We start from the raw sequence: 23453 nt of genomic DNA on the forward strand, positions 1-23453 counted from the left end.
CTAAAAGGAATAGTGGCACATAAAAAACACTATTCATCTTGCTCAGTTTGTTTACCACTAGCGCATACTGATGACGTTTTATGCTTCTTCTAACTAAAGATTCAATAGGTGTCTTCATCAGACAGTCTACATGCATGTCGTGCCCAAGTTTATTAGATCCATGTCGTACAGTGTGATTTGTAATGAGTCAGTCTGTAGAAGGTATACTGAGATTCTTCATGAAATGTTTTTTTCTGTTTGACAATTATATGCAATTATGCGAGTCTCCAGTAGCTTCTTAACTTAATGTGGGAGGAAGACCAGGAAATCTTGATCTTCAATCTTGAGAAAATTGCTTTAGACTTTCAAGGAGCTTTTAAGTATTACTCTTGAGGACTGACCCATTCAACTAGCTCAACTAGTTTCCACACTTCTTGTGTGTGTTCTATATTTGAAATGTTGTACTTCTAATGCTGGTTGCACATAAATTAGAACAGAACAGAAAATGCACTTTTTTATGTCATGGACATATTAATATTCTGTACTTAACCTGAATATAGTGTGCTGTACAGTAGCCAGATTTCTAAAAGCCATATGTAATATTTGAGAGAAAAAAGATTGGGAATGATTATATTATTGTTTTGTGGTACATATGAGCTTTTTAAATTACATTTTTAATAACTCAAGGTACAACCATTATAATTCAGGATAAGAGATCTGTGACGTAAATAACCACTAATAAAAGTTTTATGTGTCAAGTTGCAATAAAAAAGGTGTGACAGATAACTAGTGAACCTCAGCAGAGAACAGTCATCGTCCTTGATTTAAGAAGTCATTTTAAATATGCAGAAAACAATCAAACTGTGACCTGTGAACTGCACCGATATGGTAAGTTATATTTTTCTGTGGCAGAACATATATATTTATATATAATGGTTATATTGCTTTTTTTCAAATATTTGTCTCTTTTTTTCCCCCAGATGTCTCAGCACATATTTATATTTTGTGGGATATTCATTGGTTTTCTCTTTGTTCAGCAACTCATAAGTGTTAGATTTGACCTTCTAGCCAGAGCACGTGTGACTCCACACACTCTTTCCTCTCAAGCCAAAAGTCATGCATGGAAAAAGAATGGTATGTTCATTATAATAACTTACTCATATTTTGAGTCATTATGGCATTGTATTTACAGCACCAGTCAAAAGTTTGGACACAGTCTCAAATTTTTTTCTTATATTCTGCAACTTTAAGACGACAAAAATAGTTCAAACTTTGGTTTCACTTTTTTTTTTATGGTCCCTTTAACACATTCTGTTGACTATAAGTAGCGTTGCACCTACATGTCTACTAACTCTCATTAGAGTGTTAGTTAAGTATTAATAGACTGGTAGGGTTAGGGTTAGATTAAGTTGACATGTAGTTGCAAAATTACTAGACTGTCTGTTGGAGGAGCATCACAATAAAGTGTTTGCAGATATTAAGCAGACAGTTTACTTGTACTCCAATGAAAGTTAGTTGACATATAGTTGCAAAGTTACTTGTAGTCAACAGCATGTTAAAAAGGGACCATCAAAATAAAGTGTTACCCAAACTTTTGTTTTATAAAGAAATTAATTTGTATGCACAATTTATATTTGTTACATTTGTCTAATGCAACTCATGCATGGAAAAAGAATGGTCTGTTCATTATAACTTGCTCATATTTTGAGTCATTATGGCATTGTATTTACAGCACCAGTCAAAAGTTTGGACACAGTCTCAATTTTTTTTTCTTATATTCTGCAACTTTAAGACAACAAAAATAGTTGAAACTTTTGTTTTATAAAGAAATGTATTTTTATGCACAATTTATATTTGTTACATTTGTTACAAAATTAATTAATCCTTGCTGAATCAGTGAAAACCCGAATCTTTGCTTGAATTCCCAGATGAGGTGTCAAAGTCCCTGTATCCCCGTGTGCGTGTGTTGTGTTGGATCATGACGAGGCCTGAGAATCTGCTGAAGAAGCTCCAGCATGTTCGTGCCACCTGGGCTGAACACTGTAACCTGGTGCTGTACATGAGCTCGCAGAGCTCCGACTTCCCCACCGTGGGACTCAACGTCAGCGAGGGCCGATCTCAGCTGTACTGGAAGACCATCCGTGCCTTTCAGTACCTCCATGCCCACCACCTCCAGGACGCCGACTGGTTCCTCAAAGCGGACGACGACACATTTGTGGTGGTTGAAAACCTGAGGTACCTACTTTCCCAGCATGACACTGAGGAGCCTGTTTATTTCGGGCACAGGTTCCGGCCGCTTGTTAGTCAGGGTTACATGAGCGGAGGAGCCGGATACGTTCTGAGCCGAGAGGCTCTCAGGAGATTTGTGCAAGGTTTCAGCACGGGACGCTGCAAGAATTTCAGCTCCGTGGAGGACATGGCCTTGGGAAGGTGCATGGAGACCATGGGAGTGAAGCCCGGGGATTCAAGAGATCCAAACAAACGAGAAACATTTAATCCTTTTACGCCGGAAACCCTTCTCATTTCCCCAAAGAGTGGAAAACAGGCCAGGAGCTACAGTTACTACAAAACAAAACGGGTGAGTGCAGCTGGCAGGTTTTCATTAAAAATATTTGTGAGTCATTCTACAGTTAAACCTAAGCTCCGCCCTCCTTGGTTACTGTTGCTAACGCCGCATTACACCGGGCTTGATGAAACAAAAGACAATAGAGTGCAAAAGCCCGCCCACTTTTTCCATTGGTTGGAAGTATTTTTTCCATGCATTTCGCCCATAGGGATTTCAGAAAAGTCTTTGTTACAGCGTTAGGAGCCATGGACCAAGCCAATCAGCTTTGAGGTGAATGATAATAACACTACAAACTTTGATTCAAAGCAAAACAACTTTTAAAATCAGACAAAAATACAAAGGTACAAAGACTGAGTACTTAACGGTTTTAGTGAGGGAAAAAACTACAGCATAATCAAATTTAAAACGGTGGAGAAATATAAAAAATGTTGATTTTTATATATATATATATATATATATATATATATATATATATATATATAAAAAATATGTATATATGTTGAAATTATTTTGAGAGCGTAGAGAGATTGACTTGATTACATCATTCGCAGTGTGTTATGGGAGTGGGTGGGGCTAAAGAGATCTTTTGGGTGTTTTGCTTGTTTCGACTCTGATTGGTGTAGTTTCTGTACAGCATCATGGGTAATGTAGTTTTTCTCCAAGAATTCCGGTGTTAAACATGATTATTTTGAAACTAAGTTGCGATCTGGCGGCTTTAACAGAAGAAAATACTATAAATGAACAACCTTGCAGCTCACAGTAGATCTGTCTTTAAAGGTTTAAAAGTTATCGTTAAAAATCAATTTCCTTATGGAGAAAATGAATTTTTACTTCTGGGACCCGACTGTTGCTCTCTATACAACCCATTGCGCGACAATGTTTGTGTCCGGTGTAAGACATTCAGTAGGAATGAACTAGAGATGTACGTGAACAGGATCGTTTTCAGTCAAATTAGCAGATAATGTGCTGTCATATTCAGACATTTTACAGGTAAGTGTGACAAAGCAAATCTTATATTAGCCATTCATCATTAAAAAAATGTAATTACTCAGGAACGTGAATAAAAACTGCAGAGACTGTGAATCAGAATCCTTTACCATATTTTTTAATATTTAATGTAAAATTCAGCTTAAACCAAATCAGAGACAGATTTGCAGTAGAAAACATGCTTTGGAAGAAAAAAAAAAAAAATCACACCCTTTTTTCTTGTTAAATATATCCTTTTAACTCAGATATACATCAGATTTAAAATAAAAATTGATAAAGCATAAACATTTACTGACATTAAAATTATTTTATGTAAATATATTTTTTTTTCATATTTTATTTTATGTTTGTCACAACTACATTTTGCAGTTACTGTACAACAAATGTTCTTTCTCTATTTTTACTGGTTTTAAACTGTAAAAATCTCTTTTCTCAACATCATAATAGAGCAATATTTCATGCTCTAAGAAAATGTTCAAATTAAAGTGATTGTAAATATTAATAAGATTCCCACTATAGTTAAAATGTGTTTTAAAACAAAGATTTCTATAGGACTTGTGTACATTGAAATATAACTTTTGCATAATGATCCTATTGCATTGTCCATGATTAGTCAAAAATGAATAATTTTTCTCTTTTTCCAGGGCCCTGGCTGCTGTGCGGATTTTGCGATATCGTTTCATTGTGTGAAACCTGCAGACATGTACACGCTGGAGTATTTTGCACATCACCTGCGACCATTTGGATACAAGTACAGATTTAACACTAATCCTGAAACAAAACAGCACCAGTCAGCTCATACCACAACACAAATACAATAGACGAAAAAAAAAAACCCACAAAGATGTTTAATGTGACCAAAAAATGAGAACGTTTGATGGAAAAAGATTGTTAAAAAAAGTTAACAGATTATTTTACTGTATGAATATTTGTTCATTGCCCATAAAGAAATAGTTTTTTGTTGGTTTGCTCAAAATAATGTCTAATCGTCACTGCATTAGACTACAACATATCAAATTACTTTTACTTTAGTCTTTAATTTTTCATGTCTAATATAGCTTTTGATATTTTGCTATATAATGCAGTCACATTCTGACATTTTAAAGGAGCCGTATGTAAGATTGTGGCCAAAACTGGTACTGCAATCACTTTCAAATTACTGTAGAGCGGTGTATTTTTGTGGCAAATGCATGCATTTATTTAATTGTTCAAGTTATTTTGAGCAGTTTAGTTATTTATGATGTTCACAGTTAAATATTAAAAGCTAAAATATTTTAAATAATAAATGGCCCATAGCTTTATTTATTTTTTCTTTTCTATTTTTTTACCTATTGAATCAGTTTCAGTGCTCTAATGATAAGACTTACATTTTCACACAGGATTTTCTGCAGATCTGTTGACTATCAAATCGGTTTTTGTTGCCATTGCAACCTCCAAACCAGAACTGAGCACATGAATTGGCCTTAGGATCAAAATACCATTTAACAACATACTCTCGACACGGACCGGGATCCAGAGGCTCCAGGCACCCCTCTTCTGCGAGAGAGAGAGAAATTTGAAGGATTAACCTAGTTCTTTTGTTTACAGAATTGAGTTTACAGCTGTATGGGCATTTACCTGCAGTAAAATCGTTCTGTACGAGCAGCGGCGGGTCAGTTGGTCTGCGTGACGGGTCAGTCCAGTATGTGCCCTGATTTGGCCGGTCCAAAGATGTGATAGAGAAATCTGGGAGGCGGTTCAGGTCATTCCTTTCCACATATGGCGATATGGTCCCGATAATGTCCGTGCCGTCTGATTTAGGATCATAGGGGAACACGCCAAACTCTCCAGGTGCACCTGGCTGATTGATACAGTGTAATATTAATATCTCTTGATAACTAGAGTACATACAGTACTTGCATAATAACAGTAAGCGTCAAATATAAAGCCATTATTATAGCCTTAAGATCTTTAAAACAATCTTGTCTCATTTTTTGTCGTCTAATACAGTCCTGCCGTTTAACAAATTATTTTATTTTCAGTTTAACAATAATAACAAATTATGATATAGTCATAAAAATTGCTTGCATAATAATAATTTGAAAAATTTCATAATAAAAATAAATACATTTATAATCAAGAAATGTTACACTGATTGCATTTTTTTTTTCTAGAATTTGGTTATGTATTTTTTTTTGTTTCATTAAAAATTCTATAAAACATTATAATAAAAATACATAAGAAATGCAATAAGGAAGTCAAACTGCAAGACAGTTATTATGTAATTTCAAGAGCAGAGCAGTTGAAATAAAATAATAAATGTCCTGCAGTGTAACATTTTTGTTAATATTTAATTTCTCATCAAACATAGTGTAACTTTCAGACCAAATATGCCGCCTTTAGTTGGATGACATTTTTAAATATGGTTTTGTTAACTGAAGCATGTGTCAGTCTCTCAGTTTATATGAAGTGAAAATTGATTGTGTAATAATAATTAGAAAAAAAATTATAACACAAAATTATAATAAAAAATACATTTATAATGAATGTCACACTGCTGGAATTTTATGTACTTTTAAAAAAATATATTTTTAGTTTTATTCAGAAATTCTGCAGTTCAGCAATGAAAACAGCTCTTAAAACAAATATGGCGGCTTTAGATGCGTCATTAATGGTCTTGTTGACTGAATTGTGTGTCACTTTACCTTAAAGCTGGAGGTAGTGCTGAATATTGATCCATCAACGTTCTCACAGACCTTATGGAGCAATTTACTTTCCACATCTAGACCACAGAGACAGAAAACATGAATTTAAGGCATTCAGTTTATATTTATATATGTTTGAGGGTTTTTAAAGGTAAAGTGTATTATTTTTGTTAATGCTAAAATACTTTCTTCTGTCTCAGTTCAATGTCCAAATATAAAGCCCTTCAATGGGATTGTTCAAAATAAAAATTCTGTCAGCATTTACTCTTCCACACAAATATATGGTTACTAATTTTGCCAAGTAAGACAAGAATCAACATATTTTGTTGATCTTGGAACAACATTCCTGTCCAAAAATGTAGTCCCAACCCTATAACACTGATGTAGAAGCACCTAACTGTGGTTATAAGCCTAAACTTGACATAAACTGTAACCTTGTCCGTCAAATCTGATTGGTTGATTGGAATGTTGACCCAGAAACATGTTGTAGGCTACTTGGTGAAATCACATTCACCCCATATACAACGTTACCCCTAACCATTCACAATAAACACTTTTTTCCTACTAAATACCCTTTATTTCCACTTTTCTAGTATTTTCTTCTTTTTTATTTAAAAATAAAGGCTACTCTGAGCTGATGTGATGGGAAAAGGGAGAAGAATGAGTTCGAAAAGTGGAGGATTCGAACTCGGGTCGATCGTGTCAGAAGTTACCGCCTTTCTTTTGTAAGAATTTAGAAGTTACCGCTTTTTTTTTCTGACCGAACCAGACATTGGTGTGCGGAGTTAGTGTAAATAGCCTTTGCCAACAGAGACACATCATTTTGGGTGAACTATCCATTTTTAATTGTGTGAAATGAACGCATTGCGACATACCAGGAAGCGTTCTGAAGTCTTCAATGGAAAACACATGCTCCTCAGTGGGCGGAGATGCTATTGACTTCAGCTCCTCCTTAAAGTCATCATAAATCGGGTCACTTTGATTAACCACTCCTATAGCTAACACGGTGATATTGGCTGAATGAGCCTCTTTGACCGCATCCTCCAGCTTCACCCTGTCACGGTGGTCCGTCTGGCCATCGGTAATAACCACCGCCACTTTCTTCACACCAGGGCGAGCAGAGCGGAAGATCTCATTGGCCTTTCTGATGCCACTACCTGTGTAAGTGCCCTCTCCAATATAGGACATACTGCGCACAGCTGCTTTCACTTCATCACGAGTTAAACTGTCTTGAATGCTTGTGACCACCCAGTTAATGTGGCTGTAGAGAACGATCCCTATGCGCGTCACCTCCGGACTGACTGACACGCGGTCGATCAAGGTATTCACAAAGTCTTTAATGACTTCAAAGTTATCCGGGCCGACACTCTCAGAGCTGTCAATCACAAACACCAGCTCAAGAGGTTTTACTCTGCATATCCGGCCACAACCTGAGAATACAGAAAAAATCATCCAATATAGTTATTGTGTAATTCATCACAAAGCATTCAAATTTGGAAAAAGATCTGCCATTTGATTACTTACCACAAATAGATCTGATTAGAGAGATTATTTCTTCTCTCTGCAAAATATAAATCTTTTTACTGAGAATATGAACGTAAATGATCATTTCAGCTTTATAAATACACACTGTAAAAAAAAAAAGTTTTAAATAAAGTATTATTATAGTATGTTTTACAAGAAAATAGTCAAAGTCAAAACTTTTTAATATTGTTTAAGCAATCCAGCAAAGGCTCAAGTGAACTTTTTCCAGATTGTTTGAAGGGGACATAAATTTTGTGTCTCCTGCGTAACAATGGAATGATGCATCATGTTCCCTATGGATCCCTAAGGGAAAAAAGAGTAGGGTCCAGGATGAAGCCCTGAGGCACTCTCCAACAGAGGTTTGCAGCTGAGGACTCAGATGAGCCAAAACTGAGAGAATTTATGATCTTTCAAAAGGGATCTGAAACAGTTTAATACAGTTCTTTTCAACCCCACATCATGTTCAATTCAAGAAATAAGGATATCATGGTCCATGTCGAATGCAGAGCTGAGGTCTTGGAGCACTAATATACAGTAACATAGTCACAGTTTTCAAATAAATGTAATTGAGAACCTTCAGTAAAGCAGACTGTAGTGTGGAGTGCTCTGAAGCCAGACTGAAACCTCTCATAGATAGAATTTAGATGAAGATAGGAAAGAAGTTGACAAAAAACAACTTTTTCAAGAACTTTCTAAATGAAAGGTACATTTGAAATGGGCCTATAGTTTTCAAGTATGGTGAGATTATGCAACAACAGCATAACATATTACAGTTTAGAACTGTAATTTCTTCAGGTGCAAAACCATTTTACAGTATATATATATATAATTTATGTAAAAAAAAAAAAGTGGATCTTTAATGGCAAGGTAGAAAATTAATTCTGTCATCTGTGCACATACCGTGAGACCAGGTTCTCCTTTTGTTCCTGAATTACCCTGTGATTGTGAGAAGATGTTTAGTAGATGTTTATGTTGATTATAGTGTTGTCATAATGCTCAACGATTAAAAAGCAAGTCTAGCATGAAGAGTTTTTCAACTAATCAAGATTTCTTCAGTTCTTCTCACCGGAGGTCCTGTAAATCCTGATTCTCCCGGGTTTCCTCTGTCCCCTTTGCGTCCTTGTGCTCCAGGTAACCCACGATCCCCCTACAAACAGAAGAGTTACATTATAAAAACATGATGTAATGCAGCATTTTTGTAATTGCATACAGTATAAGCATCATTTTTGGAGTTTGTGGAAAAGAGCATTTTGTGTTTGACAGAAGAAAAGTCATATTGGTTTGGAACAACCTGAGGGTGAGTAAATTATGACATTTTTATTTTGGGGTGAAGGATTCCTTTCATGCTAACTGTATGAAATATGAATGCATGACTGTGGCTATAAGACTATCCTCACCTTCTGTCCCGGCAGACCCTCTCCAGGGGACCCTTTTGGCCCCTGTATACCCTGATATCCAGGCTCACCCTATACAAAACAGAACGAAGTGCATGCTAATCCAACAGTTTCAGTGTTTCACAACTGTACAGCACACTGTAATGTGTTCAGGAATACTGTATCCTGCTGATATGCCTCAGATTCCTGTTACCTTTGGTCCTTGTATGCCCTCTCCTGGTAAACCTGGAGGACCAGCTGGACCAGTCTGACCAATGGAGCCCTGCAGACCACAAAAACACTTCTGAGCAAACCTGAAAAGAATCACATTCTGCTTCAAAAAAAAAAAGCCTTATTTTTAGGACTATTTTCATCTGAACATATCTACAAACACAACAGACTCGTCCAACAGTGTATTGTGACATCCCTGAGTGTTGATTATGTGTATATGTATGTATCTCAGCCTCAGACGTCACACCCATGGATCATTGGCTGAATGTCTGGTGCATATGGAACACAAAATGGGAAACACTTTGGGAGTTTCGAAGTCATCATCTGATTGGTTGAACTCTCCAGTATTTCCAGGAAACGTGTATGTCGCGTTTTTTTTAACGGCCCACCTGGAAGCAAAGCCGTCGTAATGCCAAACCGCCTTATGGAAGAAGAATGCTGTCGTTTACAACTGTGACAATGAGCGCCTATCAGGATCAGCTAAATGCTGCATTTTCAAAAGTATGTGAAGTTCAAAGCACCATTGTTGCTCCAGCAAACTTGCACGACATTATTGAACGAATTGCATGCTGGTCTATATAACTTTCCATTTTCATGCACCTAAACTTGATGCTGAACAAAGCGAAGTGTGATTGGTTGCTTTACATTTCGGTCAGAAATCCTCTTGGGACTGCTATGGAGTCCAGACCTTCTGCCGTCAGTCTGAAGGTCTGGCTATGCAAGACTAATATGTATTCTACATACAATATATGTAGTTTAAAATATATTTCCCACCTTTGGGCCCACCTGACCAAGACCTGGTGCTCCATCAGGCCCTGGGCGACCTGGAGGGCCTCGATCCCCCTGTGACCGAAAATATCAATTAAATCAAATGCTCTAATAGAATAATCTATTTTTTAATGATTCAAATGTTTACATTTCCTGAAGAAAATGGGAGCGATGCAATCAATCACCTTACCTTAGGTCCAGGTAAACCTGTACCCTCTGGACCAGGCTCTCCTGTAAGACCTGGAAGACCTGGTGGCCCCTATAGATCACATGAGCAACACATATATAGTGTGTTATAATTCAATTTGGTATGTCAGATTAAATACAAACTTTACTGTAATTATGAGTTGCATGAATAATGTTTTTTTATTTACAGGTGGGCCGGGATAGCCTTCTCCCTTCAGCCCTGGTAGTCCAATGGGTCCCTGTAACCCTATTTCACCCTAAAGACAGACAAAATTGATGATCTGAATCACAAAAGAACAGTGCAGATTTCAGCTGGGAAGTCACTCCTACCTTTGGCCCTGCAATGCCTATCCCTGTTTCTCCAGCAAATCCTGGTGGACCAACCGGCCCTGGATCTCCCTACAGGAAGATGAACATGGTATGAGATCTCCTGATGTGGATACACATACACATACAGTAGCTCCCAAAAAATGTAAGCCACAATAAAAATGTATCAGTGATTTTTTTTTTTTTTTTTTATCTTCATATTAACTTAGAATGGAAGAAAATTAACCTTTGTCCCAGTGTGTTTAAATGCAGAAATGTGAAACTAACGTTTTTTGTTAATTTTCATGAATTATTCATTAATTGCAATTGTTTATTATTAAGTCAATCTTTCTGGATTGGAACCATTTTCAAGATGTTTCAATGTTTAATGCCTGACCATGTGTCCGTCCCTTGTAAGTCACTGTAATTTTGCCAAGTAAGGCATGTTCCTGGATCAACATTCCGGTCCAAAAACATAGTCCGACTCCTAACCCTATCCCTACCCATAACATGTCCTTAAAATCAGAGGTGAATAAGAATGGTGTAGAAGCCCCTAAGCCTTTTCGTAAGTCTAAACTTGACATTAACTGTAAACCTATCAGTCAAATCTCATTGGTTGATTGGAATGTTGTTCCAGGATGTTCTCACATTCACCGTCCATTGTGTCTTATACTGTGACCATGATTTTTGCTTTTTATTTTATTTTATTTTACTGATAAAGCTTGATTTCTTTAACGTACCTTAGCTCCGGGTATGCCTCTACCTGAAGGCCCAGGAGCACCTGGAAGTCCAACATTCCCTGGTTTTCCCTATTTTAATTGAACGACAATGTAGCTCAAAGAACATTCAGAGAACAGCGGCAGTGACACAGGGCTTTTCTTGACATAGTATTTTGTGTTTGTTAAGATGAAGATGTCAAATGAGTTGTTTTCACCTTTCCCCCTATTGGCCCAACTGGTCCCATTGGCCCTGGTTGGCCTCTGGAGCCCCTCTCCCCCCGATCCCCCTGTTGAAGGAAGATACAACCTATTTAATACATAAAATTATATATTTTTTTAATATAATAATTTTAGTAGGCATGACACCTTCTCTCCTGGTTGGCCTCTTCCAGGAGGTCCGTCTTGTCCTTTGGGCCCTGGTAGGCCTAAGTCACCCTGAAATCAACAAGATATCATATAGTATATTACAAGATATGCCCACTGAATGTTTTGGATGTAAAGTTATCCACCACTAACATGCTATTAAGGGCACCTTTGGTCCCATGTTTCCATCTTCTCCTGGTACACCTGGTTCACCTGGTAAACCTTGGGATCCCGATTCACCCTACAGCATCAACCCAAACACAACTCTGATTTCATTATTTGATACTTTATTCTGTTCTTTTAGGTCATGTCATAACAGTTTAGTTGAAACGACAACCTACTTTGGGTCCTGGTTCTCCGATTCCTCTTTCTCCAGTGGCTCCAGGATCTCCAGGGAATCCCTGTTCTCCCTGAGAGCAAACAAAACAAAATTATATGTCCTTCAAAAGTTTGGAATAATTACTTTTTTTTTTTTTTGAAAGAAGCCTCTTGTTCACCAAGGTTGAATTTATTTTAAATACAGTAAAAACAGTAATATTGTGAAATATTATTACATTTTCAAATGGCTGTTTTCTATTTGAATATATTTTAAAATATAATTCATTCCTGTGATCAAAGCTGAATTTTCAGCATCATTACTCCAGTCTTCAGTGTCACATGATCCTTCAGAAATAATTCTAATATGCTGATTTGATGCTCAAGAAACATTTCTATTATTTAATCAATTTTGAAAACTATTTTGAATATTTTTGTAGAAATCATGATTTATTTATTTTTCAGGATTCTTTGAAGAAATAAAAGAACAGCATTTATTTTAAATAGATTTTTTTGTAACAATATAAATCTCACTTTTTATCATTTTAATGTATCTTTGCTGAAAAAAATCATAAATTTCTTTCTTTCTTTCTTTCTTTCAAAAAAAAAAAAAAAATCTAATAGAAGTGCAGTCTTACCTTTGTACCCACGAGTCCTATCCCAGGGTTCCCTCTTTGACCAGGAGGACCAGCTGGTCCCTGTTTCCCCTTTCGATATTAAGATGGAGGCGACAGTTGAATGTTTCCAATTGTTTCGAAAAGTAATAGCACACTTCTCAACATGCATTATTTGAGGAATCATATTGCATATAAATATAGAACAAACAGTGTTTATTACTTAGGGTCAGGGATTTGTTTAAATCACTAACACTATAAGCATGTATTGAGAACATGAAGCTTGCCTATAGCACCACTAGTAAGGAAATATTGGTATAAATAAAAAAGCTAAACCAGAAAAATAACATAACAAAATACTTTCTCTCCTTGAATTCCCCTGCCAGGCATTCCTAATGGTCCAGGTGTTCCAGGAGGTCCCGCGTTGCCCTAAGAGGATGGATGTAAGGGCTAAATTTTAAACAAAATGGCTATTTATATGGCCAATGAAAATCTCACACAACTGTAACGTACCTTTTCACCTCTGACTCCATAACCGGGGGGTCCACGTCCACCAGTAGGGCCGACAAAGCCACGGTCACCCTAGGACACAAACACAAAGCAGATTAAAAAAGTGATATTTCAATATCTTTATTCACATAAACATTAAAGGGAAAGAATAACATAGAGGTATGCATGCAGTTTAGATGATTTTCAATGTGCACTCTTTAAAATAAAGGTTCTTTATTGGAGTCTAAGGTTCCATGAAGAACCTTTAACATCCATGGAATATTTCCTTTTATCCAAAAGTTCTTTATAGTGAAAAAAGGTTCTTTAAAATGTTCTTCACACTTTAAAATGTTCTTCAAGAAATTTGTTTACTGAATTGTTCTATGAGGAACCCAAAATGATTCTTCTATGGCATCATGTGAACTACAACCCCCCCCAGAAATCCAGGGCCCCCTTTCAGAAAAGGTCTTAGAGCCTATATCGAAAAGGGAATGACCTAAAAAAGAAGCAGGAACAGCAACTGTCTCTGCTCACCTTTGGGCCAGGGAGTCCCTCGCCTGGAGCTCCTGGGTTCCCCTGCGATCCTGGTAAACCTGGAGGACCCTTCATTGATGCATGTATCATTATCTCATTATAATTGATAGATGCATGTTTTAAAGTCATACGAGAGGCTGTTTATACTTACAGATAGACCTGGCGGACCAATGCCAGTCTGACCTAGAGGACCTGGTCTTCCTGGGTTTCCTTTGTCGCCCTAAAACAATCACACCTCAAATAAAATACACTGCATGTAGGCACTTATATTGTAATGGACAAGAACATACTAAAACCTCTGGGACAAGAAAGTACATCATTGTGGATACAGTGAAAACAGTAATATTGTGAAATATTATTACAATTTAAAATAACTGTTTTCAATTTGAATATATTTTAAGATGTAATTTATTCAATGCAATGCTGAATTTTAGCAGTATTACTCCAGTCTTCAGTGTCACATGATCCTTCAGAAATCATTCTAATGATTTGATGATTTGATGCTCAAGAAACATTTCTGATTATTATCAATGTTGAAAACAGTTGTGCTGCTTCATATTTTTGTGGAAACTGTGATGCATTTATTTTCAGGATTCTTTAAAGAATAGAATGTTCAAAAGAACAGCATTTACGTGAAATAGAAATCATTTGTAACATTATAAATGTCTTTACTTTTCCTTTTGATCAATTTAATGCATCCTCGCTGAATAAAAAAGAAAAAAACTTGAAAAAAATCTTACTGACCCTAAAATTTTGAATGGTAGTATATGTTTCCACTGCTTTAAACATTTTTTTTTGTCTAATATGAACTGAGAGAAGTCCTGTTGTGAACAACCAGCTGAAAAGTTTACCTTTGGTCCAGGGAATCCAATTCCAATTTCTCCCGGCGGGCCAGACACACCAACCGGCCCTCGGTCCCCCTAGGAACAACCTGAAGGTCAGCCATTTATTTGGATGTCATCTCCTTATAAATGTAAAAGTTCACATAAATTTAAAGCTGATACTGTATATTTGCTGCAAAATGCCATAAACCTCATTGCAACCTTTGGCTTAATATTCAAAACATCCTACTATTAGCGTGATGTATCGTTCCAAATGACATTTACAGAGCATAAAGGCACTCCTTGTGTCTGACAATTTAAGAGTTCTTACATTTGAATGTGCAATTATATATGTGTCCGATTTTCAAAGCACTCTTTGTTAAAACTTCCAGACCAAACGTGATAGATAAAATCTGCATTTGAACATGGAAAGATCAGTAAAATGTGAATTCTTTATCACACAGATGTCTGTCTCTATTCAAGACACAAATATCAGTTTGTCTGGCAAAGAAACGGAAGATATGATCATACTTTGGGTCCTGCTTGACCCTCTTGCCCCTGGTCCCCTGGAGGCCCTTTCAGACCCTGGTAAAATAATGAAGAAAAATGTTAAAATTGGTCTTGCACTCTCATGCATTAATTTTTTAATCATTTCATTTTTGTAACAATCAGCCACATGCCTATAATAAACCATAGGTTGATATGGCACTTTTAGGCATCTGTTGAAGCCTGTTAAACTGTGCAAATGTTGGTTCTGAAGGACCTGACCCAGAGCTATTCAGTCTCTTCACTAATCCCACAGTACAAAGTCATCCTCGGAGAAAGAATAATAACCTGCAAGCCTGAATTCACTCCTTTACATGTGTATATTAGCATAGGATTACGAGCGATCTGCCGATCACATTCCATAAGTGCAGAGCGGGGAAACAGCCACGGCCTGCCATGATCACTGCGTTTATGTGATGAGACAACATGTGATAAGACTAATGCATTTAGTTTTATATCTATTTGTCTGTCTATCTATATTCTCTAATTTCTCACTTTTAGAACAACTACAGCAAATCACAGTGTCCGAATGAAAAGATCAGCCTTTTAAAAAGAGCATACTACCGGTTTTCTTTAGTCACATGACATTTGATCTTCTCACAAAATTATTTTTATCTGAAATCACCCTTACACAATTCACTCCTTAAATTGTGCTATTAAACACTCATCTTTTACATTTTTTTTCTGCATCTTTGACAAGTAGTATTTTATTTTAAAATTTTTAAAAATGCTTTTGTTCACAGATAATGTTGGCATCAAAAATAGCATTATACTACTGCTATACAAATGTTGTTTATTTATTTGTGTTTATAGTAATATGATTGTATGTATGGATGAGATGCACAATTATGTTAATGTGTTCAGAATAATACAGGCTAAGATGAATAAGAGTGCCCGACTATTAAAAATGTGTTTATTTTAAGAATTATTTTTTTCCAAACCTAAATTGGAGCTTAAAGTGTGTTCTACTGTTAAATATTACGCATGTCATAAAGGAATCTTTACTTAAGGGTCTCACAGAATTAAATTAAATAATCAGTTATTAAATAATTATCATTATCAAATGATAAAAATACAAACACAGTTCATGTTATGTATCATTAATTCAGCTGAAACCTGAAATATGGCATATAATATGTCATATGTAAAGAGATGTTTGTACTGTGCCTGCTCTCCTCTGGGGCCCCTCGGTCCTGGAGGCCCTTCAGTGCCCTGTGAAACGACACATACAACTTTGATCAATCATATGTGGCATATTTCAGAGCAATAGTAATTCGTAGAACAATAGAGAAGACTTACCTTATGTCCCTTTTGCCCTGGTGGTCCACAGTTACCTTGATCCCCCTAAAACATGACTCAAGACTTCAGTTATTGTATTGTGGAACAGAATGTGTGAGAACAGTGAAAGTAGTATTAATGAAGCTGAGGGGTTTCTCAGTCCAGTCAAGCCACAAGTACACTCGTTGAAAACTACAACATAAGTTTTCACAGCGATGCCATAGAGGAACAGTTTTTGGTTCCCCAAATAACCTTTCAATGAACAGTTCTTAAAAGAAACACCTTTGTCTCAGTGGAAGGAACATCTTAATAATCTAAATAAATTTGTTTCCACTATAAAGAACCTTTTGTGCAATGAAAAGGGTTCCTTGGATGTTAAATGTTCTTCATGGATGGAACCATCAAAGCCATTAAAGAACCTTTATTTTTAAGAGTGCTTTCTAATTTGCATGCTAATTATTTTGCAGTCTTAGTAGATAGTCTTGTGGCTGGTTTGGACAATGCATGGAAATGTTAACAAATTAATTGCAACAACCCAAATGCATATGCAAAAGAAAAAAATTCGATATTTTACCTTATCACCTTTGAACCCAGGTCTTCCCTGTGGATGAGAAACCAGAAACAAGAACCGTGTTTGGTCAGAGAGTCAGTAGTGAGGCAAAATGTATAAACTGACCATATGAAGATGTGATGTACCTCTGGACCATTGATTCCTGGAAGACCAGGTGCTCCGGTTTCCCCCTGGAAAATCAGTCAGACCAGTGCGTCAACACCAATAAACTACAGATCATTGTAATTCCTTTAAACACATATGGTCATTATTTTCACTCTCACCCTTGAGCCTTTTGTACCAGGTGGTCCTTCAAAACCTTGGTCTCCTTTTTTACCCTAAACAAAATAGAGTTTTCTTCATGAATGCCACAAGTGAAGGAAAATGGCCTTGTATCCATCTCAGCAATACTCACAGAAGCTCCTGGAAGACCTCGTTCACCTTTCTCACACACACACACAGGTGCTCGTAGGCACTGGCAAGAGAAATACAACCAACAGGTAGTTTGCAATCAGCATTGTTCAAGTCGAGCTGTTTTTGGTGTGATATGCTTTGCTTAAAGGGATAGTACACCCAAAAATGAAAATCATCACTTACTCACCCTCAAGTTGTTCCAAACCTGTATGAGTTTCTTTCTTCTGCTGAACACAAAAGATGATATTTTAAAGAATGTTGGTAACCAGACAGTTGATGGTAGCCATTGACTTCCATAGCATTTTTCTTCTCTTATACAGATTTGGAACAACTTGAGGGTAAGTGATGACAAAAGTTTTTTTATCCCTTTAATCATGTCAGGTCAAATGTATTTGTATAGCACTTTTCACATTTCACATTGTTGCAAATCATGATGTTAATGTTTATAATACTTTAATATTTTCAAGACATATTTTCAGACTAAGCAGATTAGAGCTGGACAATAATATAGTTCACATTTTGCGACGACAAGCAATCAAGCAGTTGAGATTTTCAGCTTGATTGCTTGTAAATGGGCATGTACTGTATGTGAATAAAGTTGGACACACTAATACAGGGGTTGAACAATGAAACTGAAACACTGACCAATATAGTGTTGGAGATCTCATGCCTATATATACGCCTGGTGGCCAATCTCCACTGATTTTACATTCATCAGTAAGAGCCGAGTGTGAAGGTTGAATTAGCACAGCTGGCCATAAAATATTGCAATCCACACAGCATAATTGGAAAGAGAAAAAATGTCCAGGGTGCTCAAGGAGTTCAAAAAAAAAAAAAAAAGTTTTTGAAGGTGCTCTTTGGGGTCGGGAATTCAGTAAAATGTAGTAGAAGGAAATCCAAGGCACTCTTCTTTAGAAAATTATAAAAAGCCTTTATTGGACTGGCTATTTCATGATAGAAAATTTAAAAGACATGGGGAAAAAACAACCCACGCGTAGCGGCACAATCAGCCTTCTTCAGGGTAGACTGAAGAAAGCTGATTGTGCCGCTACGCGTGGGTTGACAGACATATCAGAGTTCAAAAGAGGACAAATTATTGGTATGTGTGTCTCTGGTTCATCTGTGATCAGGACAGCAAGTCTTTGTGTATCGAGAGGTATAATATCCAGGGTAATGTCGGCATTAAACCACAGAGGACGAACAAAATCCAACAGGAGTAACTGTCGACGCAAGAGGAAGCTTCTGACAGAGATGTCCAGGTACTAACCCGGATTATATCCAAAAAACATACAAGCATACCACAGCTGCCCAACTCACTGCAGAATTAAATGCGCACCTTGAAAGTTTCCACCAAAACTGTTCTTCAGGAGCTCCACAGAGTCTATATTCATACTCGGGCTTATAGCCAAACCTTTGGTCACTCGTGTCAATGCCAAATGTCGGTTTCAGTGGTGCCAACAATGCAAATATTGTGCTGTGGACAATGTGAAACACATACCGTTCTCTGATGAGTCCACCTTCAGTATTTTTCCCACATCCGTGTGAGTTACGGTGTGGAGAAACCCTAAAGCGTCTGAACACCCGGACTGTTGCTGACCTGAGTGAAGCACGGGTGGATCAGTGATGGTTTGAGCTGCAATATCATGACAATCCTGACTGTGTTTGATGGACACGTCACTGCCGAGGACTAGCGAACCATTCTGGAGGATCATGAACACCGGATGTTCAAACCGTGCATCAGCATGATAATACACACAGCAAGACTGGAGACAGAAGGGTTTGATGAAGATGAAAGTGAAGCTGAACATCTCCCATGGTCTGCACAGTCACCAGATCTGAAGATTATTGAGGTGTTTTGGAGGAGCGAGTCAGAAAACGTTTTTTTTTCTCCACCAGCATCATATAGTGACCTGGACACTGTTCTGGAAGAGAAATGGCTTAAAATCCCTCTGGTCGCTGTGAAGGACTTGCATCTGTCATTCCCAAGATGAACTGATGCTGTATTGGCTGTAATAGGAGGCCCTCACCATACTAATAAACTATTGTGATCTAAAACCAGGTGTTTCAGTTGCATTGTCCAACCTCTGTATATCCAACTTTATATAAAGAGCTGAGCAATAAAAAATTGACATTTTGAGACAAAATAAAATCAGGCAGTTGAGATTTGCTATATTTTCGCTTTGATTGAGTGCTGTGAGTTTACTGCATGTATGCCGATAAAAATGGATATATTATATATAGCCATCTTTATATATAGAGCTGTATGATTATACAGTTTACATTTTTGCGTCAGTATAAACAATCACACAGCTGAGATTTGCTATATATTGATTTTCTCAAGTGTATCTGGGTAAAGTTGGACATAGTAGTTGTATATTTCATTATTAGTTATTAATTTAATACATTTGAGTTATTAATTCATTATGAAGGGGATACTGGGAATTATGAAACCTGTGTGGTTTTGTAGCTTAATGCCACTTGGTTGCCAAGTGTCTGAATAATTTGAGGGCTACTCTTCTTGATAGTTCAGTACTTACTTCATTCTTTGCAATTATTTCCTGAAAAAAAAAATGAAAAGAGAAATAAGAATTAGAACACAAATCTATTTCAGTACCAAAACAAGTCCAATTTATCGCCAAATTCCGTGCATGACGTGGGAAGCATAATTAGGCATTTCTAAGAGACCCGTATTGTGTGATCACAGACAGCGCTTGACATTTCACAGGCAGACCCTTCCTTGTGTGTTTATTGGGAAAATCCCTCACACACAGATTTGATTCACCCACTGATGTGTGAACAATGCTTCAGGACAGAAGACCAAACACTAGTTACTGTATCTCAAACCCTCACGAATAGAAACTTTTAGAGCATCCATTTTCTGACCCAAAATAACGGCAACATTTCCTCTAGGCTGTAAAAAAAATGTTGTGCAGAAACAGAGAAGTGTGAGTGTGCATGTTTCAATGTGTATGCCAAGATCTTTTGAGCGATTATTAACATGTTCAACCACACATATGCATTAGAATAATTAGTTGCTAATCTGCAATGTGCTATGTGATTTCTTATTGACCCAAGTCCCAGGTGTGTGTTTATCAGCATTTTACATAATCTTCAAACATGGCTATTCATAATTTAGAGTTAGAATTATACGAAACTGTTCTGTTTAATATGGTTTTTAATTTACATGCATGGTTTTAATGACTTGCAGTGCATTGAACCCAGAACTGGTGTGACTGAGTGACCATGAGCAAAGATGGCAGCTTGCAGATCACATACTACTTAGCTAGTTAGCATTAGCTGGTAGTCAGCTAGTTAGCAAAATCGATTAGAAAAAAAGTTAGCAAATTGATTGCAAAATAATTTTCACTGTCTCAGCAACATTGCAAAAAACGCTCCCAAATGCATTTTTATTTTTTTAATGAGTTAGCCTATTATTTACTTTATTAAAAGTGTTCAAGAATGCAAATCTTCTAACTACAGAGTATGGGCAGGTCATACATTTTTTTTCAAACTTTTTTCTTTTTCTTTTCTGTTTTTAACAAATCAAATTTGCTCTCCATAGGTCTAAGTCTTAAAAATTGATCAAAGTAAAAATGAAATAAAAATATATATATTACAAATAGTTAGAAATATATGGTAGTTACGATAGTTCCGGTCCTTCATTCTGATTGGTTGTGCCATTACTCTACAAACATACACCTGTGACCTCATTAAAATAAATATTTGTATGGACTAACCGTTTTATAAAAGCAACAAGCCCCATGAAGCTGTGGTTTACAGTGAATTTAGAACAGTTAAAGGGCGTTGCATGATTATATATAATTTTCAATGAAATACATTAAGTTTTAATAATTATATATATATATTAATATTTAAAAAATCTTAAATAATAATACATTATAATCATATTTTCACACTTCATTCAGTTGCACAATGTAATTTTTGTGTTTTTTCACTGAAGCCCATGGAATCATGATTTAATTTGATTCAAAATGCTAAGAAGTGATGTATCTCAATAGAAACTAAAATATTTGAAAAGTTCTGGAAAAATGTATTGAAAAGAATTCAATTAGAATAGCTGATACCTGCAGTTTCTCAATTCACTATTGATCGTTTTTGTTTATTGTATAATCTAATTGTGCTATTTGTATGCATCTTTCTCTCCCATTTGTTTTAATTAATCCTTTATTTGCTTTATTTGATTATGACGATGTCTGATCTTGCTAAAGCTAAAGAGGCTGACAGATGAACTGAACATCTCACGAGCTGCTGCAGGAGCCGTTCTTCCAGCTTGGGGTCAGTGAGGCTGTAGGAGTATTGCTGGGCTGGACTGCTCGCTACCACCCGCAGCTTGGCACTGTTCACGTTGTCCTTCGCCAGGTTTGATAAGCCTATGGTGAAGATCTTAATGTTGTGGCCCTTGGCCTCAGCGACCGCCGTCATGATGTCGGGATTCCTCGGATGGTCGCTGCCGTCGGTCATGAGCAGGGCCACCCGAACACTCTGCTCCTTGGTCTCGCTGGTGAAGAGCTGGGTGGCGTTGGATATGGCATATGTCGAATACGTTCCCTGACCGATGTAGATGGCGTCTGCCAGTCTACTCAGGAAGACGTCAAAGTCCTGCCAGTCTGTGAAGCGCTGGTCGATATGCACTGAACTGCTGTAGTAGAGGAGCGCCAAACGAGTCTTCAGATGCCAGTCAGAAACCTGCATCTGAGCCACACGCCGGCTGAAGGAGTGCACGAACGCTTTCTCTTGTTCGAACAGAAAGCTCTGCGCACTCTCTGAGCTGTCCAGGATGAATGCGATCTCGAGTGGACATACTAGCTCTGAAACGAGAGAGGAAACTATAGGCATAAACTCTTTAAGCACACATACAAAAATAAAGGTTCTTATTGGCATGGTTCCTTGAAGATCCTTTAACATCTATAACCTTTCCATAACACAAAAGGCTCTTAAGATTATTAAAATGTAGTTCATGCCGACAATTGAGATAGTAAAGATATCTAACTTTCACTTTTGTACATGCAAAGACTTAGTCAACACAATAAATGATGCACTGGCACTGAAGAAAACGCTAATGCATTTACCATTGTCCTGTTTTGTGGTGAGGTTGTTCAGTGTTTCTCCAGACTGTCTTCTGTTCTGGCATCTGGCCGCAGGTACAAGCAGCCAAAGCAACAAGCTCAGAAAAAACACTTTGGCCATGCTTTCATTCATGCCTAACCTAAGACAGTCGAATAAAAATATCTTTCAGACCTTCTGTGCATCTTAAAAATCTGTTTATGGTGCATATTATAGCATGCATTATAAAAAGTCCAACACAAGTGGCTAAAAAAAGAGGTAGCGTCCCTTTCTTGTTGTTTGAATACACACTTTTCAGATGTTCAAACACAGCAGAACATGGTCCTCAGATATTTCTAAACAAACATAATAATGTCTAATAAATCAAGTGTAATGAATCAGAACTTGTGCATTTTAAACAAAGACCAATTTAAATCCACAAATACATCATGCAACAATGTTTAATGTGTACTTTTAACATTAATGATCAATTCTATGTTTAGTTGTGTGATTATTTAATGTTAAAATGTTGTTTTAAGCAGGAACATATATTAGAACAATAATATGGAAAAGGATAAAGCACTTACCTTGCCTGTTATGCAAATATAGGGAATATCCACATGCTCATGTCTTCTCTGTGGAGAACTTTCTGTTCTGACTGAGTCTCTTCAGTTCTGCACTGAACATCAGCCCAACATCACAGACCCAACAATCTGATGCATGACTGAATACACACACACACGCACGCACGCGCGCGCGCACGCACGCACATACACGCACTCTCTCGAAAGGACAGGACCTACATCTAATACGTGTAACCATCTAATATTTTTATTTTATTTTTTATTGTTATTTAAATTTTATTAAATATATTTATAGCATATATGTTGTATTATGGTATAAAAAAAATTACTGTATTATATTTTTGTTATTTAATGTGGTGTTAAACAGGAACCTGCTGTTTAGATCTGTTTTGGAGATGAATGCTGAGAGATTGTTTGGAGAACATTATCAATTTCCCCAAAAAACAATTCACAAAAACGACGCCTCCGTGAAATCTGGAAAACATGCAGGAACCTCCTGAGATCTGACTCTGTCACGGTTCATGAATTCACTGTTTTCTTCGTCTCGTGTATTTGTTG

At 36.9% G+C, this 23453-nt stretch overlaps 2 protein-coding genes across 2 annotated transcripts; one reads left to right on the top strand and one right to left on the bottom strand.

Annotated features, from left to right (window-relative positions):
* Nucleotides 1-765: 765 nt before the first annotated feature.
* On the top strand, nucleotides 766-4353 carry c1galt1b (core 1 synthase, glycoprotein-N-acetylgalactosamine 3-beta-galactosyltransferase 1b; the record flags this gene model as incomplete). Its single annotated transcript, XM_084088117.1, has 3 exons — nucleotides 766-1113; nucleotides 1908-2557; nucleotides 4177-4353. Exons 1-3 carry the CDS (start codon nucleotides 912-914, stop codon nucleotides 4351-4353), a joined length of 1029 nt encoding a protein of 342 aa, XP_083944243.1. The 5' UTR covers nucleotides 766-911.
* Nucleotides 3635-22999, bottom strand: col28a1b (collagen, type XXVIII, alpha 1b). Its single transcript, XM_084088115.1, has 35 exons — nucleotides 22899-22999; nucleotides 22338-22474; nucleotides 21511-22076; nucleotides 19785-19805; nucleotides 17249-17308; nucleotides 17118-17171; nucleotides 16980-17024; nucleotides 16858-16884; nucleotides 16305-16349; nucleotides 16173-16217; nucleotides 14991-15044; nucleotides 14490-14558; nucleotides 13790-13858; nucleotides 13639-13707; nucleotides 13129-13197; nucleotides 12976-13044; nucleotides 12640-12708; nucleotides 12028-12096; nucleotides 11856-11927; nucleotides 11690-11758; nucleotides 11539-11610; nucleotides 11345-11413; nucleotides 10629-10697; nucleotides 10487-10555; nucleotides 10303-10371; nucleotides 10119-10187; nucleotides 9328-9396; nucleotides 9138-9206; nucleotides 8807-8887; nucleotides 8641-8676; nucleotides 7741-7777; nucleotides 7092-7646; nucleotides 6217-6293; nucleotides 5150-5372; nucleotides 3635-5068 (listed from the first exon to the last, which is right to left on the bottom strand). The coding sequence occupies exons 2-35, from the start codon at nucleotides 22465-22467 to the stop codon at nucleotides 4896-4898; spliced, it is 3408 nt and encodes a 1135-aa protein (XP_083944241.1). The 5' UTR covers nucleotides 22468-22474; nucleotides 22899-22999; the 3' UTR covers nucleotides 3635-4895.
* Nucleotides 23000-23453: the final 454 nt, after the last annotated feature.

Source organism: Abramis brama, assembly GCF_963993115.1.
Source record: "Abramis brama genome assembly, chromosome: 17".
Taxonomy (NCBI): domain Eukaryota; kingdom Metazoa; phylum Chordata; class Actinopteri; order Cypriniformes; family Leuciscidae; genus Abramis; species Abramis brama.

Bases quoted from the DNA above. Each gene is read 5' to 3' on its own strand.
- col28a1b (XM_084088115.1), bottom strand. From the start codon at position 22,467: ATGAATGAAAGCATGGCCAAAGTGTTTTTTCTGAGCTTGTTGCTTTGG. The intron at 13,198-13,638 runs GTGAGCAGAGAC...TTTGTGTCCTAG, and splicing joins AGGGACTCCCTGGCCCAAAG to GGTGACCGTGGCTTTGTCGG. The intron at 7,647-7,740 runs GTAAGTAATCAA...CTGTATTCTCAG, and splicing joins TCTAATCAGATCTATTTGTG to GTTGTGGCCGGATATGCAGA.